Source organism: Mercenaria mercenaria, chromosome 12, assembly GCF_021730395.1.
Source record: "Mercenaria mercenaria strain notata chromosome 12, MADL_Memer_1, whole genome shotgun sequence".
Lineage (NCBI taxonomy): Eukaryota > Metazoa > Mollusca > Bivalvia > Venerida > Veneridae > Mercenaria > Mercenaria mercenaria.
In genome coordinates this window covers 852426-878416 of record NC_069372.1, presented here as the reverse complement: position 1 = coordinate 878416, position 25991 = coordinate 852426, and the positions used below count along the sequence as shown (strand labels likewise).

The 25991-nt window shown below is 35.2% G+C and overlaps 1 protein-coding gene across 3 annotated transcripts in view; it reads right to left on the bottom strand.

The window, feature by feature from the left end:
• LOC123534352 (solute carrier family 13 member 2-like) overlaps positions 1 to 6173 on the bottom strand; it is a 32884-nt gene extending 26711 nt beyond the window's left edge. The window contains exons 1-3 of one of the 3 annotated variants that reach the window (XM_045316574.2): positions 4533 to 6173; positions 2973 to 3122; positions 646 to 761 (exon numbers count right to left, since the gene is read on the bottom strand). In XM_045316574.2, coding sequence (XP_045172509.2) covers positions 646 to 761; positions 2973 to 3122; positions 4533 to 4628 — 362 coding nt within the window. In that variant the 5' untranslated portion in view covers positions 4629 to 6173. The remainder of the gene's footprint in view (positions 1 to 645; positions 762 to 2972; positions 3123 to 4532) is intronic. The other 2 variants (XM_045316572.2, XM_045316573.2) reach the window with 2 other exon arrangements.
• Between the last annotated feature and the right edge of the window lie 19818 nt (positions 6174 to 25991).

Here is a 25991-nt window from a genome sequence, read left to right as displayed (position 1 = left end):
GTGTGTGCTCAACCACATTATGGTGATCTAAATTTAAGTTTCATAGTTCTAGGTCAAATATATTACAAGTTATGAAGCAGAAATTGCCATATTTATAGTACCCTATATAGTTAACACAAGAAACTTCTAAGGGCCATAACCCTGGTGTTACTTGGGCAATCTGACTGAAACTTGACGGGCCGCATAACCTCATAGTGGTGAACATGTTTATGAAGTTTTATTTAAATATCCCAACCACTTCCTAGATATGGCTCCGGACATGGAATTTTCATTAAATCAAGGGCAATAACTCTAAGGGAAATTGACCAATTCAAAAACAAACTTGACGGGCATCATCGCAGTATGTTGGTTCATGTTTATTTCAAGTTTTATGAAATTCTACCTGCTAGTTACTGAGAAATGGCTGCGGACGGACGGAAGCATGGACAACGCCATTTCAATACCCCACTTCCGATTTCATTGGCAGGGGATAAAAAGTACTACCATTTGTTCTGAATCGTTTTCTGAAAATGGACCATACTTAATGACTTTCACAGGTTTTCTAAATAATTATTGCCGATATAAACACATAAACCTTGATTTTCAAGGACATAAAAAGGAGTTAATGAGAAGGAAAATATTTTCAGGACTCTAACAGGTTATTACCTGGTTGGCTCTGTGCCAATAATGAGAAGAAGTTTTAGTGCAATCCTCTTGTGTATGTTCCAATGTTCTACCGCTGCTGCCATGATCAACCCACCAACAAACAACATAGAGGAATCCTGTCATATAGAAAATAAGTAATATATTATCCCTGTTTCTCTTATGCTCAGGGTTTCTCATATTCTCGCTTTTTGCCTTAATGTTGTCAATTGATACAATGTTTGTTATTTTCCAGACAGGTATGGGACAAAACTGACAAACTGGAAATTTCAAGTGATTTGAATGTAAATGGACAAAAATACAGGCTTTTAACTGAATAAAAAAATCCTTTTTTTCTGGTGGGGTAAGCAAACTTGCCATAAATTATTCATTATGCTATTAATTGTCATATTTCTTCATGCATTTACTGCGGATTATATATCTCTTTATTACATCATGGTAATTTAAATGTTTTAAATTCTACAAGTTATTTGTGCTGAAGAGTCAAATCTAAATCCATGGGAATACAAGAACCTCTTGGTCCATTTTTGAGGTTAGGGGTGGTATCAAATACTGTATCAAAACAATTGATCGGGATAATTTCTGTAACTTCTCATGGCTCCATCTGAAAGACAAGTGAATTTTCTATGAAATTACACCAAAATACTGTTTATGAAATGGTTAACCTGTTATTGAGAATAAAACAACCCCTAGGCCACTGAGAATATGAGAAAACAGCATATTGTCCATAAGAATTGACCTGGCACTCATTAATCTTCATAACTGTGACCAAACCTCGAAGATTTCAAGTTTTACCTTGCATGTGACATACCGTCTTGCAGTAAATATTATGAAATTAAAAAAAACCTGTCCAACTGGAATATGCAGGTCCGGGTATACCTTAAAAACAGGGACAAACTTTCAAGGCACTCCTCTGACATGTTCTCATTTATTTTCGTTTTGCGATTCAATGACAATGTTCACAAGTTTCAAGATTTTTAATTCAAAGAGCAATCAATATTTCTTAGCTTGTTTTACTATATATTTATTGCTGCTTCTGCATTTTTTCTCTCTTATTATTTCCTACAGCAGGGAGGCACAGAGCTCCTGTGCCAAAGTGCAGTTGTGGGCATGCCAAGTAAAAATCTGTCCATGCAATAAATCTTCAGTTCTGATATCTATCTTGGAGGACAGATTCTGACAACTATCTTGGAGGACTGGTACTGACATCTGTCTTGGAGAAAGATTCTGATATTTATCTTGGAGTACAGGTTCTGATATCTATCTTGGAGGACAGGTTCTGACATCTATCTTGGAGGACAGATACTGACATTTATCTTGGAGGACAGATTCTGACATTTATCATGGAGGACAGATTCTGACATTTATCTTGGAGGACAGATACTGACATTTATCATAGAGGACAGGTTCTGGCATCTATCTTGGAGGACAGATTCTGACATTTTAATCATGGGGGACAGGTTCTGATATCTATCTTGGAGGACAGATTCTGACATCTATCTTGGAGGACAGCTACTGACATTTATCTTGGAGAACAGATTCTGACATTTATCATGGAGGACAGATTCTGACATCTATCTAGGACTGGTTCTGACATCTATCTAGGAGGACAGATTCTGACATCTATCTAGGACAAGTTCTGACATCTATCTAGGAGGACAGATTCTGACATCTATCTTGGAGGACAGATTCTGACATTTATCATGGAAGACAGATTCTGACATTTATCATATCTAGGAAGACAGATTCTGACATCTATCTAGGACAGGTTCTGACAGATTCTGACATCTATCTAGGACAGGTTCTGACAACTATCTAGGAGGACAGATTCTGACATCTATCTAGGACAGATTCTGACATCTATCTATGACAGGTTCTTAACTTCTGACAACTATCTAGGAGGACAGATTCTGACATCTATCTAGGACAGGTTCTGACATCTATCTATGACAGGTTCTTAACTTCTGACAACTATCTAGGAGGACAGGTTCTGACATCTATCTAGGACAGGTTCTGACAACTATCTAGGAGGACAGGTTCTGACATCTATCTAGGACAGGTTCTGACATCTATCTAGGACAGATTCCGACATCTATCTAGGACAGGTTCTGACATCTATTTAGAACAGGTTCTGACATCTCTCTAGGACAGGTTCTGACATCTATCCAGAACAGGTTCTGACAGCTTTCTTGGTGGCAGAGGCCAGATATCTATATTGGAGGCATGGTTCTGGTTTGGTTGTTAAAAGCCTCATTACAGAATACTGAAAACACAACCAATATATGGATTTATTTTTTTCATAAAATGAGAAGTAATTAAAAGATACTCACAGTAATGTAGGTCATAGACACAGCTTTGCCTGTCATCAGTCCTGTCATAGGAAACAGCATGACAGGTAGCAGGGCTGTTACAGCAATAGGGAACACCTCGGTAGCCCAGTATACAGCCATCAATATCAAACAAAATCCTGCTGAAGATTGCTGCAAAACCAAACATGACAATATCACCATTTAGTCCCATATACATGTATTTCCATCATCAATGGAATTACAAATTCCTAGAGTGAATATGAGAAAGAATAAATTTATGTCTTTGAGCTGCGGTTCAAAAAAAAATCTCTTGACTGGGCATTTTTGTGAATTTGCAGAATATGGCTTTATGTGGCCATTGTTTAAGGCAAAAAACGTTCTGAGTTTGGAGACAGCATTGAATCTGACCCGTTGTTTCTGAGCTTAGTCTCAAAACTGACCAATGGGTAGGTTCCATTTTAAGGATGGTCTCCAAAGTCTGGAATCTGCATACCACTTTGCCAGTTTTCTCATCAAACTCTTTTAACTGTTCAGAATATCTGTGCAACCGCTTTGGCCGAGTGGTTAAGGTCACTGACTTCAAACAACTTGCTCCTCAGGGATGTAGGAGGAAACCTAGCTTGCAGTGTAGAATTCTTAATTTCATGAAGTCATCAATTAAAGTGCTTAAAACATTTTTTGCTGGGATTAGAGTCACACATTTTAGGTCATATGGCAACTTCTTTAGCTTTTAAATGTAGTCCTTAAAAGGTAGTACAAGGTGACACTGCAAGCACTATTTCAGGCATGGGCTAGCACCTGGAGAGAGCCAACAACCTTCTGTAAGACAGATGGATGACTGCCTCACATAAAAAATTCTACACCATATGTGAGAATTTTAACCCAAATCAGTAAGGTGCACTTAAAACATTACTCACAACTCTTTTCAATGTCTGCAAAAAGTATTCATACAGCATTTATCATTCCGCATAATTAAAATGTTTATTCATGCAACATCACAACCCTTTAATATATATGAAACCTGCATGAACATAAAAGGTTTGTTCCTTTCTACATTAACACATTGAAAATGCTATCAGCAGACTGTTAGTCACACAGTAAATATCAACAAAAACACCATATTATCGATAATAGTTTAGTTATTTTATCGAAGTTTAGAGCTATGTTTTTTTTCAAGAAAAGCAAGTATAACAGAAGTTATGTCACATCACAAAGACATAACGTTAAACAGAAGGTTCATACATATGAGCTGTAATTTTGCACTAAATCGAATATACTCTGATAAAACCCATTCTATCGGATCAAAGATGCAAGTATTTCCCATAGAAAGTATATAAAACAGATAATAGGAAAGAATGATATTACTTGATGCAGTCATCAAATATCGAACATAATTCCATAAGCAGTAGCTGGATGGCATCTTCACATGAAGATTTTTAAACAGCAAGAGAGATTTCAATCCTACACCAGTAAGTAAGGTAAGAAACAACTGCACTGGACACAAAGGCAAAATCACTTACCGCCAGCAGGCTAAAGGTTAAGTATTTATTTTTATTTTTTTTTAAATAAAAATCTGTTTACCTTTGATCCATTTAAAAGCAATGGCAGCAACAGCAGAGGGGTAGCAACAACAATAACAACATTTCGTAATGTCCACAATGTCCGCAATATACCCATTATGTTGTATTTTCACTGCAAAATATCCTCCATTAATTCTGAAATACTCTGTAGCAATAATGTCCACTCAAAATTGTCCTTGTAACAAAGATGGGATGCTAAAAGTTCACTGGTGTTTTAGTTGCACCTACTGTTTGCTATGACTGTTTTCTGTCAATCCCATTTTAAACACTTAATGAAAATATCAATTCTGGTGACAGGAACTTCCTTTGAAAAGCATTTTTAAGCCAAAATATAGATAGAACTAAAAAAATTTAAAGTTCCCTAACTCCATTACCTTCTCTGCAACAATATATAATCTTTTACCTGTTCTTGCAAAATTAGGAAATATCATTTGTCATTAAATAATGTCACAGAACTTGTAAATCAGACAGTAGTCTATGCCAAACAGAGTAAATGTTCATCACAATTGTATAAATAGGTAAAGAAGCTATCCAAACAACCATATATGTCACATTACAGTTCATTTAACATAAATTATTCTCAACTCCATATTCACCTTATCCAGCTATTTTTCAAACTAGATTTTTAAGCCCTTTACCAAAGCATCCAGTGAAACATTTTGGTCACTGTTGTAACAAATACTCTCTCATGACATTAAATGTATAACAGACAGTTTACAAATGAGCATGTTGTCCTATATTATATCCATGACATATTTAAATTAACTGCATTAATTATCAAGACAAAGGTTTAGCAATATTTAAACTGCCAGGATGATAAAGTAATGATAACAAGGGAGATAACAACCATCACTTAAATTATAATTTACAGTTATCATTATCATCATTTTAACCATCATCAATGTTAAACAAAACTGTGCTTTAAGCAGCTGAAGTCTAAAATCTCTAGCTGGGATCAGTATTTTACACAAAACTGTGCTTTTAGCAGCTGAAGTCTTAAATCTCTAGCTGGGATCAGTATTTTACACAAAACTGTGCTTTAAGCAGCTGAAGTCTAAAATCTCTAGCTGGGAGAAGTATTTTACACAAAGCTGTGCTTTAAGCAGCTGAAGTCTAAAATCTCTAGCTGGGAGAAGTATTTTACACAAAGCTGTGCTTTAAGCAGCTGAAGTCTAAAATCTCTAGCTGGGAGAAGTATTTTACACAAAGCTGTGCTTTTAGCAGTTGAAGTCTTAAATCTCTAATCGAGAGAAAATTTAATCAAAATGATATTGATATGTATAATATATGAAAAATGATTTTTGGGTAAACTAAAATTTTCACTTTAACTAAAAATATTCTTAGTTTTTGTTTTTCAAATATTTGTAATAATTACTCATTTCTCAGTTTGATATTATTTCACCCTAGCTAACATTCATCAAAACTAGGTTTTTCAAGATACAAGTCACCTTCACTTAGAATTATCAAAACGTACAATCATAATTATGATACTTTAACTGAGAAAATTTTCATGTAACTTTTGGCTTGGAGGGTAGGGGATCCTGGTTGTGGGGAGTGGGTTGGTGGAGGTGAGGGTACCACAAAACATCTTTAAGAAACACTAGATAAAAAAACTCAAAGAGTAAAAAAAAAATAAAATTAGGGGGGTGGTAGGACGGGGTGGGGGAGGGGGCATGCAGGGTGAGGGGGTGGGGACAAATCCCAAATAAAACACCAAGCACATAATTTCACCTACTAAAGAACATTCCCATAAAGTTTCATGATTCTAGTTCAAATTCATATTAAGATATGTGAGACACAAACCTTTAGGCCATTTTACAAATTTATGATTTTAAGGGCCCTAACTCTGGTTTGGCTAAGATCTACCTGTGAGCTCTATCACACAGTGCTACCTGTGAGCTCTACCTGTAATCTCTATGTGTGATCTCCTCTACAGAGTGCTACCTTTGAACACCACCTGTAACATCTACCTGTGTGCTCCACTACAGAGTGCTACCTGTGAGCTCTTCTTTTGAGTTCTACCAGAGTGCTACCTCTGATCTCTTCCTGTGAGCCCTACCAATGTGTTCTGCCACAGAGTGCTACCTGTAAGCTCTCCTTGTAAGTTCTACCACAGCATACTACCTGTGAGCTCTTGTGAGGCCTACCAAAGAGTGCTACCTGTGAGCTCTTACCTGTGAACTCTACCTATGATCTCTTCCTGTGAACTCTACCTGTGAGCTCTACCTGTGATTTAACTTGTAATCTCTACTTGTGATATCTACTTGTGAGCTTTACCTGTGAACTCTACTGTGACATCTACTTGTGAACTCTACCTGTGATCTCCATCTGTGCACTCTACCTGTGAGGTCTACCCGTGAACTCTACCTGTGAGGTCTACCCGTGAACTCTACCTGTGATCTCTACCACAGTGTACTACATATGACCTCTACCACAGAGTGCTAGCTGTCATCTCTACCTGTGAGCTCTACCACACTGTACTACATGTGAACTCTTCCACAGAGTGCCAGCTGTGATCTCCACCTGTGCACTCTACCACAGTGTACTACATGTGACCTCTACAACAGAGTGCTAGCTGTGATCTCTACCTGTGAGCTCTACCACCGTGTACTACAAGTGAACTCTACCAAAGAGTGCTAGCTGTGAACTCTACCTGTGAGCTCTACCACAGTGTACTACATGTGAACTCTACCTCAGAGTGCTAGCTGTGAACTCTACCACAGAGTGCTAGCTGTGATCTCCAGTCCTGTGGGCTCTTCCACAGAATACTACCAGTGAACTATACCACAGTTTACTACATGTGAACTCTACCACAGAGTACTACCTGTGAACTCTACCATATAGTGGTAGCTGTGATCTCTACCTGTGAACTCTACCACAGAGTGCTAGCTGTGATCTTTACCTGTGAACTCTTTCTCAGAGTACTACCTATGAACTCTACCACAGGGTGCTAGCTGTGATCTCTACCTATGGGCTCTACCACAGAGTACTACCTGTGAGCTCTACCACAGAGTACTACCTGTGAGCTGTGCTGTGATCTCACATGTGAGCTCTACCATGAGCTAAACATGCCTCCTAATTGTAAACTTTAAACAATTTTTACATTTAACAAAATTTCAAGGAAGTTTTTAAACATTCTGTTACAAGATCAATAATAAAGACTGACCGGAATTAAAACAGTTCATAAAGATCTTAGTCTCAACATTAAACTGTTCAGTATGACGAAAAAACAACATATTATTTATACTGATCTTTCAAAATTGTACTTGTACCAGATATAGCTTTATAGAATCTGTATCAATAAAGAAGATAGTACTAGGAATTAACATGTCAATATTTTGTACCAATATCACTTCTCATATACTATGTTCATTTTTTCTGCATAAAACAAGAGCTGTCACTATTGGTGACAAATGCACCCAAAGCATGTCCAAGAATGCTACAGTTATCTAGGCAAAAAACAACAACACATCATTTCGTGACCTTGACCTTGACCCAAGAGACCTGGATCATTAGCATGACATACCTTCTCAATATGGTTAACATTTGTGTCAAATTTTTTTCAAATCCCTTGATAAATGGCAGAGTCATTGACCAGACAAGAAACACCTTTGACTTCTAAGTGTGACCTTGATCTTGGAGAGGGGTCTGGGTCTTGCGCATGACACGTCATCTCAATATAGGGAACATTTATGCCGAGTAATTTTAAAATCCCTCCATCAATGGCAGAGTTATGGACTGGACAAGAAACAGACCATGCTTAAACCTCTAAGTGTGACCTTGACCTTAGAGCTAGGGGTCTGGATCTTGCGCACGACATGTCATCTCATTGTGGGGAACATTTTTGCCAAGTAATTTCAAAATCCTTCTTGGATGGCAGTTTCGGACTGGACACAAAACAGACCATGTTAACCTTTGACTTCTAAGTGTGACCTTGACCTTGGAGCTAGGGGTCTGAGTCTTGCGCATGACATGTTGTCTCATTATGGTAAACATTTATGCCAAGTAATTTCAAAATCCTTTCATGGATGGCAGAGTTATGGAACGGACACGAAACAGACCCTGTTAACCTTTGATCTCTAAGTGTGACCTTGACCTTAGAGCTAGGGGTCTGGGTCTTGTGCATACCATGTCGTCTCATTATGGTGAACATTTATGCCAAGTTATTTCAAAATCCCTTTATGGAATTTACATGGTTGCACAGACACACGGACGGACAGTGCGATTTTAATATGCCCACCTTCAGGGGCATAAAAATTCTTCCTAAGGTTAAAGCTGTAAACCTACTTAGTCCTAACCTGGTTCACTTAAATACCTCACTTTGCTCAAGCTCATTGTCAAGTCCAAGCAAAACTGGAACTTTTGTACTGCAAGTCATGTGCAGACTGCTTTTATTTGTTTTACCCCCAAATAGATTCATACATTTTCACTGGTTAAAAGGTAGTCAAGTGGTGATCCCGTATATTTAGTGGAGGATCAGTATATTTTCATGTCCATCTAGGCAATAAATAAGTGGTGGATGAAACAAATCAATTATAGAGTTTGTTAGTGATCCACCACAGAATTATGTGAGGTCAGTATAAATATGAGGACTCAGTTTAGATGCCTCGCCCCTACCCCTCCCTCCATTTATCATACTGACCCCATATATTTCCTTGGAGATTCACTATCAAACCCAATCATTAATATTGTAGGGCAGATTTCAACTTTTGGCTTGAACAACAAAAGGTGTAATTTGAATATTAACTACTTATGAATCAGTTCCTTTCTGCTGTTTATGTTTAATCCTTACCCTCCTAAATTTCTATAATGAACTTGTCCATCTTTCAATTTGGACAGTACCATTAACATTTAAGAGGGGTGCTTACCAAGATACTGACTTAGTAGTGAACAGTGCAGATCTTGATTAGATTGCACGATGTGCAGGCTGATCATGATCTACACTGGTCCCAAAGGCAGAATCAATCTGTCCAGCATGATAAGGGTTAACACCTGGTGAAATTTGTAATACAGATGGTTAAACCATGGTGTAAGGGATATTCAGTCATAGTGCTGCTTTTACAATTATTGTTTACAAGCATTTTTTTTTTCATTTTTAGGGGAATGGTGAAGGGCCTGTCAGGAGAAAATTGCACAGCAGAGACTAAAATAAAGAAAAATCATTTCATAATAAATGCAATATTGTTCATAATATTATGCTAAACCCCAAAAGAAAATGATTTATAAGTACTGCACAGTATTACTGCATTTTTTATTTTTAGCCACATGTAAATAAACAATCAGTACTTGGCACTCTCTTTTCAAATGAAAGATATTCCTGTAAGTTCAATAGTTGGCTTGATGGTGCAGTAGGTTGAGTGGACAGACATGTAATCATTTTGTAGTGATAGTTTTGATGGTTCGAACCTTGCATTTCTTTTTTTTCTTTTTGCATATTAATTTACATACTTTGTGTAAGTTTGTTTTTCTCTGGTTTCTTATTCATTCATGAAAGCTTCAAAAATGTTAGATCATATCAAAGATGAATCATATTGAAACATAATTAAGTTTTAACCGTGACATATATAAGTTAATGAACAAGTTAGTACTAGATTAACCAACTTGTGCTTTCGTTGAAACAAATTGAACAACAAGAAATTAAATAGTTTTAAAAATAAATATTTTACAGGTCTTGGAATCGAACTCCTGAAGTAAAAGTATAACATGAACAGGAATACCGTTACCGCTCGGCCAACGAGGAATTACTGTTTGCATAGTAAAGTTAGTGTATTGACTTAAATTTATGCTATTGTTTTGTTTGTTTACACTTCAAAGCGCCTTATTACTGTGCGATGCCTATAAATGCACATTGACTTGTGTAACTAAAAATTTGAATGGTATGGTTTACATAATTATATAGCTCAAGATGTAAATTCTATTTAAATGACTGACAGACTTTATACACAAAACAGGCTATGAGTAAAATCTAAACTCTGACCTTACATTGTATTCTTGGTTAGCTCAGACTACCGATGACTCAAACAAATGTTTCACAGGTCCTTGAATTTCAAGCCAAAAAAAGATAAACTGTAAGTGAGTTTTTAAAACACATTTATCCAAACTGTCAAAATAAATGTTTCATCTTCTTTTTTTTCACTAAGACTTTGTTACTGAGACTTCTCCTACCTTTTCCTGTTCAGAATTTTTTTTAAAGAATTTAAAGAATTTTAAACACTGCTATATTAGAACTTTGTTAAAAAGGTGCATACGTCAAAATTCTGCTAATTAATTTCCACATAAGAATTGTACCTTCCTTCTTAGTTTTTCATTAATGATGCGTAATTAGTCATTCAGGTTCCTACCACAGAATTTCCTTCTTAAAAAGTTTGTCACAGTGATTACAATATAAGAAGTTTGTCACAGATTCCTTTTTCATAAGATTTCCTTCAGCTTTCCACCTAAAAGTCTCACATACGAATACCAGTTCTATCTTTATCCTACTTTTCCACCACTCGGGAGTCTATAATTCCTACTTAAAAGTTTCAACACAATATTGTCACAAAAATAAACTGTTCTTGAAAAAATAAAATTATATCAAACTTTATTTTTACTAAACACACCTTTTGTTGTTTTCATTCATTTATCTTTGGAAGATTTTTTTTTCTAAAAGTATTAAGTTGTTGCATTGCCAGGAATTCATTTGCTATGAGGAGCCAATTATGTATCAATAAATCTGATGTTTTCCAGCAATTGCCCTGCCCTCATTCTAGGAATAAATCTGCCTCTAATACTGTCTGATATCTTAGCGAAGTAGATCATTATTTCTTTAAATAACTCCAAATAATTCAGTTAATTATTCTACTAGTAAATCACTTCAAAGATAAACATTTATGCACTATAAAACACAGTTAATCACATTAACTATTATTATTACAGTTCGATTACTAGGTCATACGTGTTTACACGTTTTCAAACCAAATTTTCTCTACTTGCAAAATGACCTTTCTACTTTTTGATTATGTTTTGTTTTAGCTTGAGTTCACCTTTTTCTTATACAAGACACATTAAAATATGGAACCCTGAGTTAAGGTTACAAAATGCAATCTTTAATGTTTACAAACATAATGTTTACGAAAACGAACTGTAAAAGATACACAAGGTTGATATTGGATCAGTTTATTTTAATCTATACATCAACTGTCTTCTTTATTTGATACAGCATAGTTCATATTTAAATTTTAACAAGAGCTCGTCGAACACGAAATGCCCCCCTTGATGCATTCAGTAATTGCACAAGGAACAGAAATTATATGCTCATTGTAAACAAAAGTTCTACCATTCTGGTTTAATCTGACCTTGACCTTTAACCTATTAACCTAACAAGAGATTACAGAGTGATCTTGGCACCATCCACCTCGCCATTTTCGAATGTTCCAAATTTCAAGACTAGCTCAAGGTCAAAATCAAGGTCAAATTTCAATTCAGTACAAAACAATTTGTATGTGGTCCAAATTTGAAAGCTGTGGCTTGAGAAATGTGAAAGCAGGTCACTAAATCAATTTCAAGGTCAAAGTTCATTTCGGTAGACAGAACTATGCATGTGCTTCAAATTTGGAGGCTGTAGCTTGAGAAATGTGAAAGTAGGTAATAAGTAAAACTCAATGTCAAATCTCAATTCAGAACACAAAAATATGCATGCGGTCCAAATTTGAAGGCTGTAGCTTGAGAAATGTGAAAGTAGGTCACTAGGTCAATCTCAAGAACAAAGTTCATTTCAGTACACAAAACTATGCTTGTGGTTCAAATTTGAAGGCTGTAGCTTGAGAAATGTGAAAGTAGGTCACTAGGTCAAAATCAAGGTCAAATTTTATTTTGGAACAAAAAACTATGCATGTGGTTCAAATTTGAAGCCTGTACCTTCAAAAACGTGAAAGTAGGTCACTAGGTCAATAACAAAGTCAAAGTTTTTTTCTGTACACAAACTTGTGCATGTGGTCCAAATTTGAAGGCTGTAGCTACAGAAATGTGAAAGTAGGTCAATAGGTCAAGATCAAGGTCAACTCATGCCAAGGTTCATCTTGCCACTCAAAACTATGCATGTGGTCCAAATTTGAATGACGTAAGTTATGGACATGAAGATTCTAAGTTTTTCCCTATATAAGACTATATGAACCATATTACCCCTGGGGCAGGGCCATATTTGACCCTAGAGGGATAATTTGAACAAACTTAGTAGAGAACCACTAAATGATGCTACATTACAAAATATCAAAGCCATAGTCTTTGTGGTTTGGACAAGAAGATTTTCAAAGTTTTTCCCTATATAAGTCTATGTAAAACATGTGACCCACAGGGCGGAGCCATATTTGACCCTAGGGGAATAATTTGAATAGTCTTAGTAGAGGACCACTAGATGATGTCATATACAAAATATCAAAGCCCTAGGCCCTGTGGTTTTGGACAGGAGGTTTTTCAAAGTTTTTTTCCTATAGATATAAGTCTATATAAACCATGTGACCCCCAGGGTGGGGCCATATTTGACCCCAGGGAAATAATCTGAACAATCTTGGTAGAGGATCACTAGATTTTGCTACATACCAAATATCAAAGCCCTAGGCCCTATGGTTTTGGACAAGAAGATCAGAAACCATTTAACTGTTCCTGGCCAATGCTACCTTGACCTTTGATCTAATGACCTCAAAATCAATTGGGGTCATCTGCTGGTCATGGCCAACCTAACTATCAATTTTCCTGACATTAGGCCTAAGCGTTCTTGAGTTATTGCCTGGAAACCATTTTACTGTTCCTGGTCTCTCTGACCTTTGACATACTGACCTCAAAATCAATAGGGGTCATCTGCTGGTCATGACCAACCTCACTATCAACTGTCATGACCCTAGGCCTAAGCGTTCTTGAGTTATCATCTGGAAACCGTTTTACTGTTCCGGGTCACTGTGACCTTGACCTTTAACATATTGACCTCAAAATCAATAGGGGTCATCTGCTGGTCATTAACAACTTCCCTATCAACTTTCATGATCCTAGGCCCAAGTGTTCTTGAGTTATCATCCGGAAACTGTTTTACTATTCAGGGTCACTGTGACCTTGATCTTTGACATACAGACCTCAAAATCAACAGGGGTCATCTGCTGGTGATGACCAACCTCCCTATCAGCTTTCATGATCTTAGGCATAAGCGTTCTTGAGTTATCATACGGAAACGGATTGGTCTATATTCTGATCGACCGACCAACGTCTGCAAAACAATATACCCCTCCTTCTTCAAAGGGGGGCATAAAAATGATATTAACCTTGATGACCACTTCTAGTTCATTATAGCACTGAATGCTAATTATGGCACTGAATGCTAATTATGGCACTGAAAGCTAATTATGGCATTGAATGCTAATTGTGCTACTGAATGCTTGTTTCTTTGTTTTGGGTTTAACGCCGTTTTTCAACAGTATTTCAGTCATGTAACAGCGGGCAGTTAACCTAACCAGTGTTCCTGGATTCTGTACCAGTACAAACCTGTTCTCCGCAAGTAACTGCTAACTTCCCCACATGAATCAGTGTGTGTGTGTGTTCGGGTTGAACGTCTTTTTCAAAAATTTTTCAGTCATATTAACGATGGTTTTTACTTGTAGCAGTGAGCACAATGCCCAACTTTATAGTGCTGCCTCACTGGAATATCACACCATAGACACGTGGCATGATACCCCACCCAGTCACATTATACTGACACTGGGCTGACCAGTCCTAGCACTATCCTCTTAATGCTGAGCGCCAAGCGAGGAAGCTACTAGTGCCATTTTTAACGTCTTTGTTATGATGCGGCCGGGGATCGAACCCACTCAAAGCGGATGCTCTATCACTAGGCTACCAAGGCGGTTCCACATGAATCAGAAGTAGAGGACTAATGATTTCAGACACAATGTCATTTATCAAATAGTAATGGAGAATGCTAATTGTGTCACTGAATGCTAATTATGCTATTGAGTGCTAATTAAAGCACTAAAAGCTAATTATGGCACTGAATGCTAATTATGTCACTGATCGATAAGTATATCACTGGAAGCTAATTATGCTACTGAATGCTAATTATTGCACTAAATGCTAATTATGTCTATGATTGCTAATTATGTCACTGATTGATAACTATATCACTGGAAGCTAATTATGCTACTGAATGCTAATTATGGCACTAAATGCTAATTATGTCACTGATTGATAACTACATAACTGGAAGCTAATTATGCTACTGAATGCTAATTATGGCACTAAATGCTAATTATGTCTATAAATGCTAATTATGCTACTGAATGCTAATAATGGCACTAAATGCTATTTATAGCATTGAATGCTTATTATGCTACAGAATGCTAATAATGTCACTGAATGGTAATTATGCTACTGAATGCTAATTACATCACTGAATGCTAAATATGCTACTGAATGCTAATTATGTCACTGAATGCTAATTATGCTACTGAATGCTAATTATAGCACTGAAAGCTAATCATGTCACTGAATGCTAATTATGCTACTGAATGCTAATTATAGCACTGATTGTTAACTATAGCACTAGAAGCTAATTATGCTACTGAATGCTAATTTTGTCACTGAATGCTAATTATGCTACTGAATGCTAATTATGCTACTGAAAGCTAATTATGTCACTGAATGCTAATTATGCTACTGAATGCTAATTATAGCACTGAAAGCTAACTATGGCACTGAATGCTAATTATGTCACTGATTGCTAACTATAGCACTGGAAGCTAATTATGGCACTGAATGCTAATTATGGCACTGGATGCTTACTTTAGTGAATGGTGTGAATGGTGTGATAGATGATTCAATTATTTCTGTGAAAAAGAGGACTTTGATGGCCCTATTTTGCCCACCCGATATCATTTTGGGCATTCTGATTAATGCAGTTTTGTGAATCAGTTACAGTATCCATGTATTTGAATGTTTAAGAAAACAAATGTGCACAAAACAAGCAGGGTTCTAAACAAGAAAAGTCAAGAAGATTCTTGTCCAGTTGAGAAGCACCTTCAAGCTGGTACAACCTAAACTGAATCATTTATATGCATGGCTCATTACTCGGTTTTATCTAGTTAGTTAATATCAACCAACAAAATCAAAAGAGAAATTGTTTCTAACTTAATTTTTAACGTACTGTTGACTACCACAGTTTTTGCTTAAATACTAATTGCTGGAAGCAACTAGTTCTGTGGACAAGTTTAACATAAAACTCTGCTTGACAAGGTAGGTTTTTTCCCCCTGATTTTATTGCCGATTATCTGTCATTTTCAGACTTCTGTCCTAAGCTTCTGAGATCCCGGCTGTAAGTTTTAAGTGTGATTTAAAGTTCTACATTCACTTAAAGTCTAAACAGAAATCAAATATATAACACTGCCAATGCTTGGGGGAAAAACACCACTACAGTTAGGTTCTATATTCCAAATCCCAGAAAAGCTTCTGGTTAACCCTTAACCTGCTAAATTTCTATAATGAACTTGTCCATCTTTCAATTTGGACAGTATCATTTATTATTTGAAGGGGTGTTTACTGAAAATTTACTGACTGAATAGCGAACAGTGCAGACCATGATCAGACTGCACAGATGTCGCATCTTGGTCTGCAAAAGGCAGAATCAATCGTTTCCAGCATGGCAAGGGTTAAGGGCAAGTATCAGCTTTACCTAACAGTGTTGTTATGTATTACTGTTGTTATGTGCATGATAAAAAGAATTAAATTCCAAGATAGCATAATATTAATTTTTCAAATGTATTTTTTTCTTAGGAGATAGATGTCACTGGAAGTGTTGATGACATTTTTTGTGACAGCTGAACAATCTTCCAAGACAAGATGGAAGATTTAATCACTTAATCAATATTTCTTAACATCTAAATCACAAGCAGATATCTCCCAGCTAAAAACAGCAACAGAAAACATTTCTCTAATAAGTAACTCTCTCTTTCTCTGCCTGCATAATTGTTCAAGTAGTGTTTCCCGACATTAATATTAAAACAGTATTCAGCCTTTTAAAAGCAACAATTCTGAATAATATTACATAACACCATCTTCATATCATAATTTTGTGAAAACAATGTACCTCCTTTCAACAGATCAGTAAAAACATAAACTGGAAATGTGTCCACAGGACACAAATGCCTCTGTTAAGTGGTGTCAAGACACAGAAAAGCTTGTATCTCTTAAATTCTTTCATGCACAATAAAGTCTGTGCTGAGCACAAACAGTTTTTAACCCTACAGTTTATACAGGTAAATGGACCAAAGAAAAGAGTTCAACCTTTAATGTGTCAACATGATTCTTGCACACAGTCTTGTTATGGTTTTATCGAATGACTAAGTTCTAAGCTGGACATTATTTTCTAAACATACATACATGAAAATGGAGAAGGTAACATTATATACTGTCCCATAATCAATGGCAGGGGAATAATAACAAGGGGTCTAAGTCGCTCACCTGAGGCCCACTTTGACCTAAATAGATCTTGCTTGTGACAAAGTATTAAATGTAAAAAAAAGAATAAAAAATAAAAATAAAAAAATTTAAATTAAAAGACTTTTAAAAGTATTTCTATTTTTAGCTTTTGCGGCCCCTAAAAGAGCCAAGTGCCCCCATTTGAACAAACTTGGGAGAGGACCATATAATTATGCTACATACCAAGTTTGATGAAGATCCATCAAGCAGTTCATGAAATGAAGTAGTTTAAAGGTTTTTCTATTTTCAGCTCTAGCGGACACTAAAAGGGGCCATGTGCCCCCATTTAAACAAACTTGGGAGAGGACCTTACCATGATGCTACAGACCAAGTTTGATGAAGATCCATCAAGCGGTTCATGAGAAGAAGTTGTTTAATTTTTTTTCTATTTTTAGCTCTAGCAGCCCCTAAAAGGGGTCAAAATTTAATGTCCTCATTGAACAAACTTGATAGACGACCTCACCAGGATGCTACAGACCAAATTTGGTGTTATTCTGACCAGTAGTTTCAGAGAGGAATATGTTTAAGTAAAAATGTGGACGCCAGACCATCCACCCCATACTAATAGCTCACCCTGAACCTTTGGTTCAGGTGAGCTAAAAAGGTCGGTCAGATGACAGCAATGCTCAACTACTCAAAACTCTTGTCACTAAAAAAAATTAAAGTAATGAAAAAATTGTTAAGGAGGTAGGTTACCTTAATATATGTATGTGCGCATGTCCAACCGGAAGCTAAAGTGACGATTTATGACGACGTTTACGACAAACTAAATGTGTTTGTATATCCATTCTTCTGAAAACAAATCATGAACCTGTCTCCGATCTGATGCTTTATGGTTTAATAATTCAGAAATAATGAATAATTGCTGCAGAAACGCTTCAAAACTATGATGCCTTAAAATGACGTCATGACGTTACGTGTCAATTACTGCGCAAAATCAATAGCTTTTGTTTTGAAGGTACGTAATTCTGTGCATTTTTTTTTATATGAACTATTTTCAAACAGCCATTATTTGCTGAAATATTTTTTATGAGTCTCTTGTTCTGAATGATAATCAATATTTTGCTTCTTTTATGTTTATATTGAAAAGTTATGCGGAATGTAAGGAAATGGATGATAGTAACCAATGTTATTTGGAATATAGTTGGTTGAAATGTTACTTGTTACGGCCATTTTCAAATAAAAAACTGGCAGTTTGATTTGTTATACCTATTTTTCAGTTTCCGTTGATAATTTGTTACTTATATACTAAACCTAAACTTTAAATTGTTCAAATTTCAGTAGAAAATTGTGGTTTCTTGAATTGAATTGATGTTACCATGGAAACGAAGCCCGTGACCTATATATCTAAATGTAAAATTCAAAAGCGTTGACACTGGTGTATTTAAGGAACACAGCTTCGGCTTTTTATTTTCATTTCAACAATATCCATGAGAATAATAGTAGCATGCCTAACGATTTTTCCATGAAAAATGCCGGATGAAGGGTACTGCTGTAAGTATTTTAAGCTATGAAATTTATTTAGATACATGCAAATAACACGAAAATATAACTTACATTAGAAATAATATGTTTTAAAGCTACATTAACAAGAAAGATAATTTTATTCAATATTTTTGATAAGAAATAATGACAAAAAGCAAGATATAAGCTATTTTAAACATCTCTGTTGCCATGGTTACTTTAAACTTTAAGAAAAATAGGGTACCATGTAAAGTGCTCGGTATTTTACTAATAATATTACCCAAACTTTCCATGCTGGTCATTAACAGAATGGCACTGAAGCCGTCGAAAACCCCGTTTTTATACATAGTTGTTTAAAAATGAGAGAATATGCGTTACCATGGAAACACGAGCCCCACGACATATACATTTTAAGCTTATATTAGAAAGCTTACGCTCATACTAGTACAATTATCAATTATGCAGACTCCTACAAATATCAATGAAACTAAAATACACTGAAAAGTGTTAAATATCCGTATTTTCCTTCTTTTTTCAATATAAAATACCTTTGGAGGGTCATGTTCTTCAAACCTGGATAAAAACTGAACTTTAAGGGACAGAGATAAACAAAATTGAGATTGTAGCAGTTAAAACATCATATTACACGAAATACAAACAAGAGCACCGCCTTGCGGGTGCTGACGCTCATCTGATTTTTTTTGTATAATAGAAATATTGTCCTACCCATGATTTTCTAAGTCTAAAAAGGGCCATCATTCTTGCAAAAAGCAGGATAGAGTTATGTTTCTTGATGTACAGTGTCCACTTATGATGGTGAAAAACTGTTGCAAGTTTTAAAGCAATAGCTTTGATAGTTTATGAGAAAAGTTGACTTAAACATAATATTCAACCAAGAAAATGATTTTTCTAAGTCCAAAGGGGCAATAAAATTATTGCAAAAGCAGGATGGAGTTATGTTGCTTGCTGTACAGGGTCAGCTTATGATGGTGAACAAGTGTTACAAGTTTCAAAGCAATAGCTTTGATAGTTTAAGAGAAAAAGTTTACCTAAACATAAAACTTAACCAAGAAATCTGATATTTTCTAAGTCCAAAAGGGGCCATAAATCTTGCAAAAAGCAGGATGGAGTTATGTTTCTTGCTGTACAGGGTCAGCCTATGATGGTGACCAAGTGTTGCAAGTTTTAAAGCAATAGCTTGATAGTTTAGGATTAAAGCTGACCTAAACATAAAACTTAACCAAGAAAACTGATTTTCTAAGTCCAAAAGGGGCAATATTCTTGCAAAAAGCAAGATGGAGTTATGTTTCTTGATGTACAGGGTCTGCTTATGATGGTGAACAAGTATTCCAAGTTTCAAAGCAATAGCTTTGATAGTTTAGGAGAAAAATGACCTAAAATAAAACTTAACCAAAAATCTGATTTTCTAAGTACAAAAGGGCCATAAATCTTTCAAAGCAAGTGGAGTTTGTTTCTTGCTATACAGGGTCAGTTATATGTGAACAAGTATCCAATTTCAGAGCAGTAGCTTTGATAGTTTAGGAAAAGCTGACTAAATAAAACTGAACCGGCAACGCGACGCAGACGCCGACGCCGACGCCGACAACCGCTCAAGTGATGACAATAACTCATCATTTTTTTTCAAAAAATCAGATGAGCTAAAAATTGCTGCGGTTCAACCAATTTGAATTTACCCAGGTAGCAAGGTAACCTACCTCCTTAAGTACAAAAGGGAGCATAACTTCATGAAAATGAAAAACAGAGTCATTGAACCTGTGCACTGCATGTAAGTTTATAAGGATACTAAGATACCAGCTTACAAACAAAATTTAACAAAATCGGGCTGCCTGCACAGATACAGACACCAACAAATGGGCAATAACCCTACCTCTTCCTCCAATAGTCAAGCTAAAAATGACAAGCTGAGAAATCATAAGTATTTGGGGGAAACTAACTTTCATGACTAATCAAACCGAACTTGCAACATTTGCTTTTATGTCATGTTGGTTGACCTGTGCTTTTCCATTTTTTCTATTTGTAAATCCAAGAAATAAAAACAAACAAGAGCTGTCACTAATGGTGACAAATGCCCCTGCAGCGCCTTGACCTTTGACCTGGTGACCTTCACCTTTGACCTGGTGACCCCAAAGTCAATAGGGGTCGTGTATTCAATAAGTACTATCAGCATGCGAAGTTTGAAGGTCCTGGGTGCAGTGGTTAGCGAGTAAAGTGCCTTCATGCAAAAATGTTAACGTTGTGACGAACTAACGGACGGACAGTTGAAAACTAATATGCCTCCCTTTGGGGGCATAAAAAATTATCTTCGATGTTAAAATCTACACATTCATATCCCTCTTCAACAGTTAGGTTATAAACATTAAATTTAATGACCATAAATTATATTAATTGATTTCAGTGTATAAAACAAGACCGCCTAAGTAGACACTCAGTAGTGCCCGGGAGAAAGTAAGTTTTCAAATATAATCAAGATCTGCACTGTTTGCCATTCAGTCAGCATCTTTTTGGTAAACACCCCTTTTAACAGTTAATGGTACTGTCCAAATTGAAAGACAGACAAGTTCATTATAGAAATTTAGCAGGGTAAGGGTTAAAAGAGCAGTCTCACAACAGCACGTCTGAATATTCAAAGGCTTGTCTGTAAAATGGATTTTCTATCTAAGAATAAGTGTAATTCATGTAAGAGATAATAGGGCCAGAGTTTTTTTATTTTTCGTTTTACGGGAGCGCCGGTCCTAAATATTGCAAAAGTGGAATAAAATTAAAATTCATTTTCCCGAGTTTTATTTTATTTTTTCCGCCGGTCGGTTGTTTACAGCCCCAAAGAAAATAAAATTAGTGTATTTTCACCTGGACGTAATTTCACAGAAAGGGAGTTTAACGCGTGCAAAATAACGTGTTTTGCCGTACATCTATCGGCATTAACAGGGTGTAAAATTCCACTCGCCTGCTCGCATTGGCGAGTTAAGTCTGAGTAGGACGAGTGGACCTCGCTGTGTACTCGACCGATCGGGCGAGTGTTTTTTTTTACGTCCTTACTTTATCAAAATTCAGAAATTACATCTACAAAACGTCAACAAACTTTGAGATGGTTCAGTCGCTACCCGGATTGACTGGAATTTACCCGCGAATCGTAAAGATATCAAAACGTCATGCCGGTAATTTTCCATTCCACAAGCACGTGTGACCTATCGTAACACTAATTTACATCGACACGTACACAAAAACCGTGCGTAGTGCATTCATTTTTAATATTTTCGCTTCAAGTTTTCAACACCCCTTGCGAAATAATACTTTTTGAATTCTATAATGATTTTAATAAGATATCGACAAAAATGTAGGCAAAATTCTATAAAAACGGTCGAATGTTCATATAATCATTTGTAAAAATTCAAACAGCGCGTTCTTAGTTACTTATTTCTTTCTAAAAGTAAATAAATGATGAATACTATGGGCTTAAAATTCAGACTTTTGACCAGAAAGTACAAAAAACAGAATAAAAAAATCTTAAATAATGAAAAAGCTGCTGCGATTACAATACATGGAGTAAGACGATTTTTGGCTAGTGCGGCAGAATAGGTTACGTGACCTCGTGAACGTAAGTAGAAATGCGATTTTAAAATAAAGCAATGTGATGTCACTGCGGTTTTTAATAAGTTTTAAATGAATCTTTGTACATGTATTTTTTGACCAACAATTTAAAAGTTTTTCTTGTCAAACAATAATGTAAATTCCTTGAGTGCAAATAGGTCACAGAGGTAGGATATCCACTATAGTAACTATCGTTTGAGACATTTACCTTTTATACGGGATATAGCACATTCGCTTTTGTTAACAAATTAAAGAAGAAATTTTTTATTGATTTCTATTTCTCAGCATTTTTAAGAACCGATGCGGTACGATCATACAGTAATATGTCACATGGCGCGAAAACATGACGTAATGCCATGACAATCTCGAGCAAAAGTACCGCTTTGATCTCCGCTTCAGATGTCAAGATACTGACACACTTCTTTTAGCTCTTAGAGGGGGTGTAAATTGATCATGAAAACAAGGTCAACATTACTTAGTTTATCACTGAATAATTACCGATAATCTTTAACGTTTTTTTCTCTCTCTTTCTACACGGGTGGTTGGACGATGAATATGTCCAATTATTTTTAGACACTTTTCAAAATATATATTTTTCGGGAAATAATACTATTGTACATAATACTCCTTTCATAAAGTGACAGTATTAAAGTATTAAATTGTCTAAAGATTGTCTTACTCACATTTTGTTTTCAATAGATTCAACTTACAAGTTTGCCATAGAAAGGCAATACAATATCAAAGGTGCTTTGACATTAAATTTTATTCAAAACATTAGTTGTTTGCAGAACAAATAAATGTTTGTAACAGCAGATTTTTTTTACATTTTTATTTCAATGGTGACCCCTCACACTTTACACAGGCTTGGGACTGTCTGGCATAAAGCAGCTGGTAGTGTTGGCAAAATCTCAGACAGATGGTCCATTTCTTTTGTAACTTCAATAGAATTCATAAGTGTATAAAGAATACTAAAGAATACTTTTTATTGGAGACAATATTTTGACAAAAAGTGATGCAACTTCAGTACTTGAACTTAGTGTAGTATAAAAAGGTGCAAATTACAGAAGCAACTTCAGTACTTGATCTAAGTGTATTTAAAAAGGTGCAAATTACAGAGTTAAATGAGGTAAATTTTCAGATTACTTTTTGCTAGATTATCTTTCGTTTTTCATCACTGAAAAAAAATCTTGCCCTCTGCACTGTGACTGTTATTCAAAGTTATTAAATACTTTATTTTGCTGATAAAATCCAGTATATTATGAGCTGGCATAAACTGTAAAGTTAGCTCATTAAAGATGATATTGGTGAAAGATACAATAAGTAAATATATGTATAAAAAGCAGAGGTTACACAGCAGAAGATGCAAGCAAACCAAACCACCAAAACTACTACACTACTAGGCCACTTTATACCAGATGTGTTTAGTCTCTACTTGCTGTCACTGAAATTTACTGTGGCTGTTGTAACAGATAAAATAATTTTTGTCTTCCACTTAAATTAAGTAAAACAAGCTTTCTGAATTTTAAAGACTTGCCAGTGTGAGTTACAGTGCCTGAAGCAGTTTATTCACAAGCATGCATGAAAATTTTATTCAATATTCATCCTGTATAAATGGCTTTTATAGTCTTAAAACATAACAATACATCACAATATCAAATACTGGACACAAACACAAGTAAACAAAACTTGAAACGAAAGTTCATCAAAATAAAAAAAATCTTAAAATATTCTATTTTATTTTTATTTTTTTCCGAGATGCTCACTTCCAAGCTTTTTATTTTTATTTTTATTCCCTCCTCCCCCTGCTCATTTTTCAAAAATCTCCCGTAAAACAAAAGATAAAAAAACTCTGGCCTAGGTAGAGATAGACCCTAAAATTTTCAGTGACAGTATTACATTAAATAAAGTCTAGAAATTGATTTCCAAGTCCTTGAAATAACCAAAAATGATTTCACAAATGTGAAGTTTATGATAATTTTGTTAATATCAATAACAGAAGTTTTAATTTTTAATTTAAAGTTGTGATCCACAAAGAATGACAACTCATGCCTTGGGCTAGTACTTATAAGTAGAGATCTATTAGTTTACTTACCTTGCAATTACACAATTGAGTGGAAAATAAAAACTGTTTTAAACACAATATCATACATTTTTGCACAACAAAATCATTTAGGATTTATTCATTTGTGTTTGATTTACCCCTCAAGACATGGTTCCTTTGATTCTGTCAACTTACATATATGGTAAGAAAGTAACTTTTAACAAGCCAATAATAAAATGAAGTACCAGTAAGTAAATAATAGTGCAGATAATACAGTTTTGCTTGTATCAAAATGTCACAATAGAACCACTTTTGTAATACAGAACACCTGGTAGGATTAGTAAAGGTGCAATTATATTGATCTCTATTTCCTATGCCTATAATAGGTCTTGATTCTGTGATCTTGTGCAATCGCACACAATATCTGAATGAAGTTTCAACCAAGAATCTGCATTAGTTTTTGAGATAATAATTTCCATGCAGAACTTTAACCTGTATTTTCAAAGTCCAAAAAGCCACCTCACTTTTTTTTTATATGAACTATTTTCAAACAGCCATTATTTGCTGAAATATTTTTTTATGAGTCTCTTGTTCTGAATGATAATCAATATTTTGCTTCTTTTATGTTTATATTGAAAAGTTATGCGGAATGTAAGAAAATGGATGATAGTAACCAATGTTATTTGGAATATAGTTGGTTGAAATGTTACTTGTTACGGCCATTTTCAAATAAAAAACTGGCAGTTTGATTTGTTATACCTATTTTTCAGTTTCCGTTGATAATTTGTTACTTATATACTAAACCTAAACTCTAAAATTGTTCAAATTTCAGTAGAAAATTGTGGTTTCTTGAATTGAATTGATGTTACCATGGAAACGAAGCCCGTGACCTATATATCTAAATGTAAAATTCAAAAGCGTTGACACTGGTGTATTTAAGGAACACAGCTTCGGCTTTTTATTTTCATTTCAACAATATCCAAGAGAATAATAGTAGCATGCCGAACGATTTTTCCATGAAAAATGCCGGATGAAGGGTACTGCTGTAAGTATTTTAAGCTATGAAATTTATTTAGATACATGCAAATAACATGAAAATATAACTTACATTAGAAATAATATGTTTTAAAGCTACATTAACAAGAAAGATAATTTTATTCAATATTTTTGATAAGAAATAACGAGAAAAAGCAAGATATAAGCTATTTTAAACATCTCTGTTGCCATGGTTACTTTAAACTTTAAGAAAAATAGGGTACCATGTAAAGTGCTCGGTATTTTACTAATAATATTACCCAAACTTTCCATGCTGGTCATTAACAGAATGGCACTGAAGCCGTCGAAAACCCCGTTTTTATACACAGTTGTTTAAAAATGAGAGAATATGCGTTACCATGGAAACACGAGCCCCACGACATATACATTTTAAGCTTATATTAGAAAGCTTACGCTCATACTAGTACAATTATCAATTATGCAGACTCCTACAAATATCAATGAAACTAAAATACACTGAAAAGTGTTAAATATCCGTATTTTCCTTCTTTTTTCAATATAAAATACCTTTGGAGGGTCATGTTCTTCAAACCTGGATAAAAACTGAACTTTAAGGGACAGAGATAAACAAAATTGAGATTGTAGCAGTTAAAACATCATATTACACGAAATACAAAAAATTGCTGAGGTTCAACCAATTTGAATTTACCCAGGTAGCAAGGTAACCTACCTCCTTAAGTACAAAAGGGAGCATAACTTCATGAAAATGAAAAACAGAGTCATTGAACCTGTGCACTGCATGTAAGTTTATAAGGATACTAAGATACCAGCTTACAAACAAAATTTAACAAAATC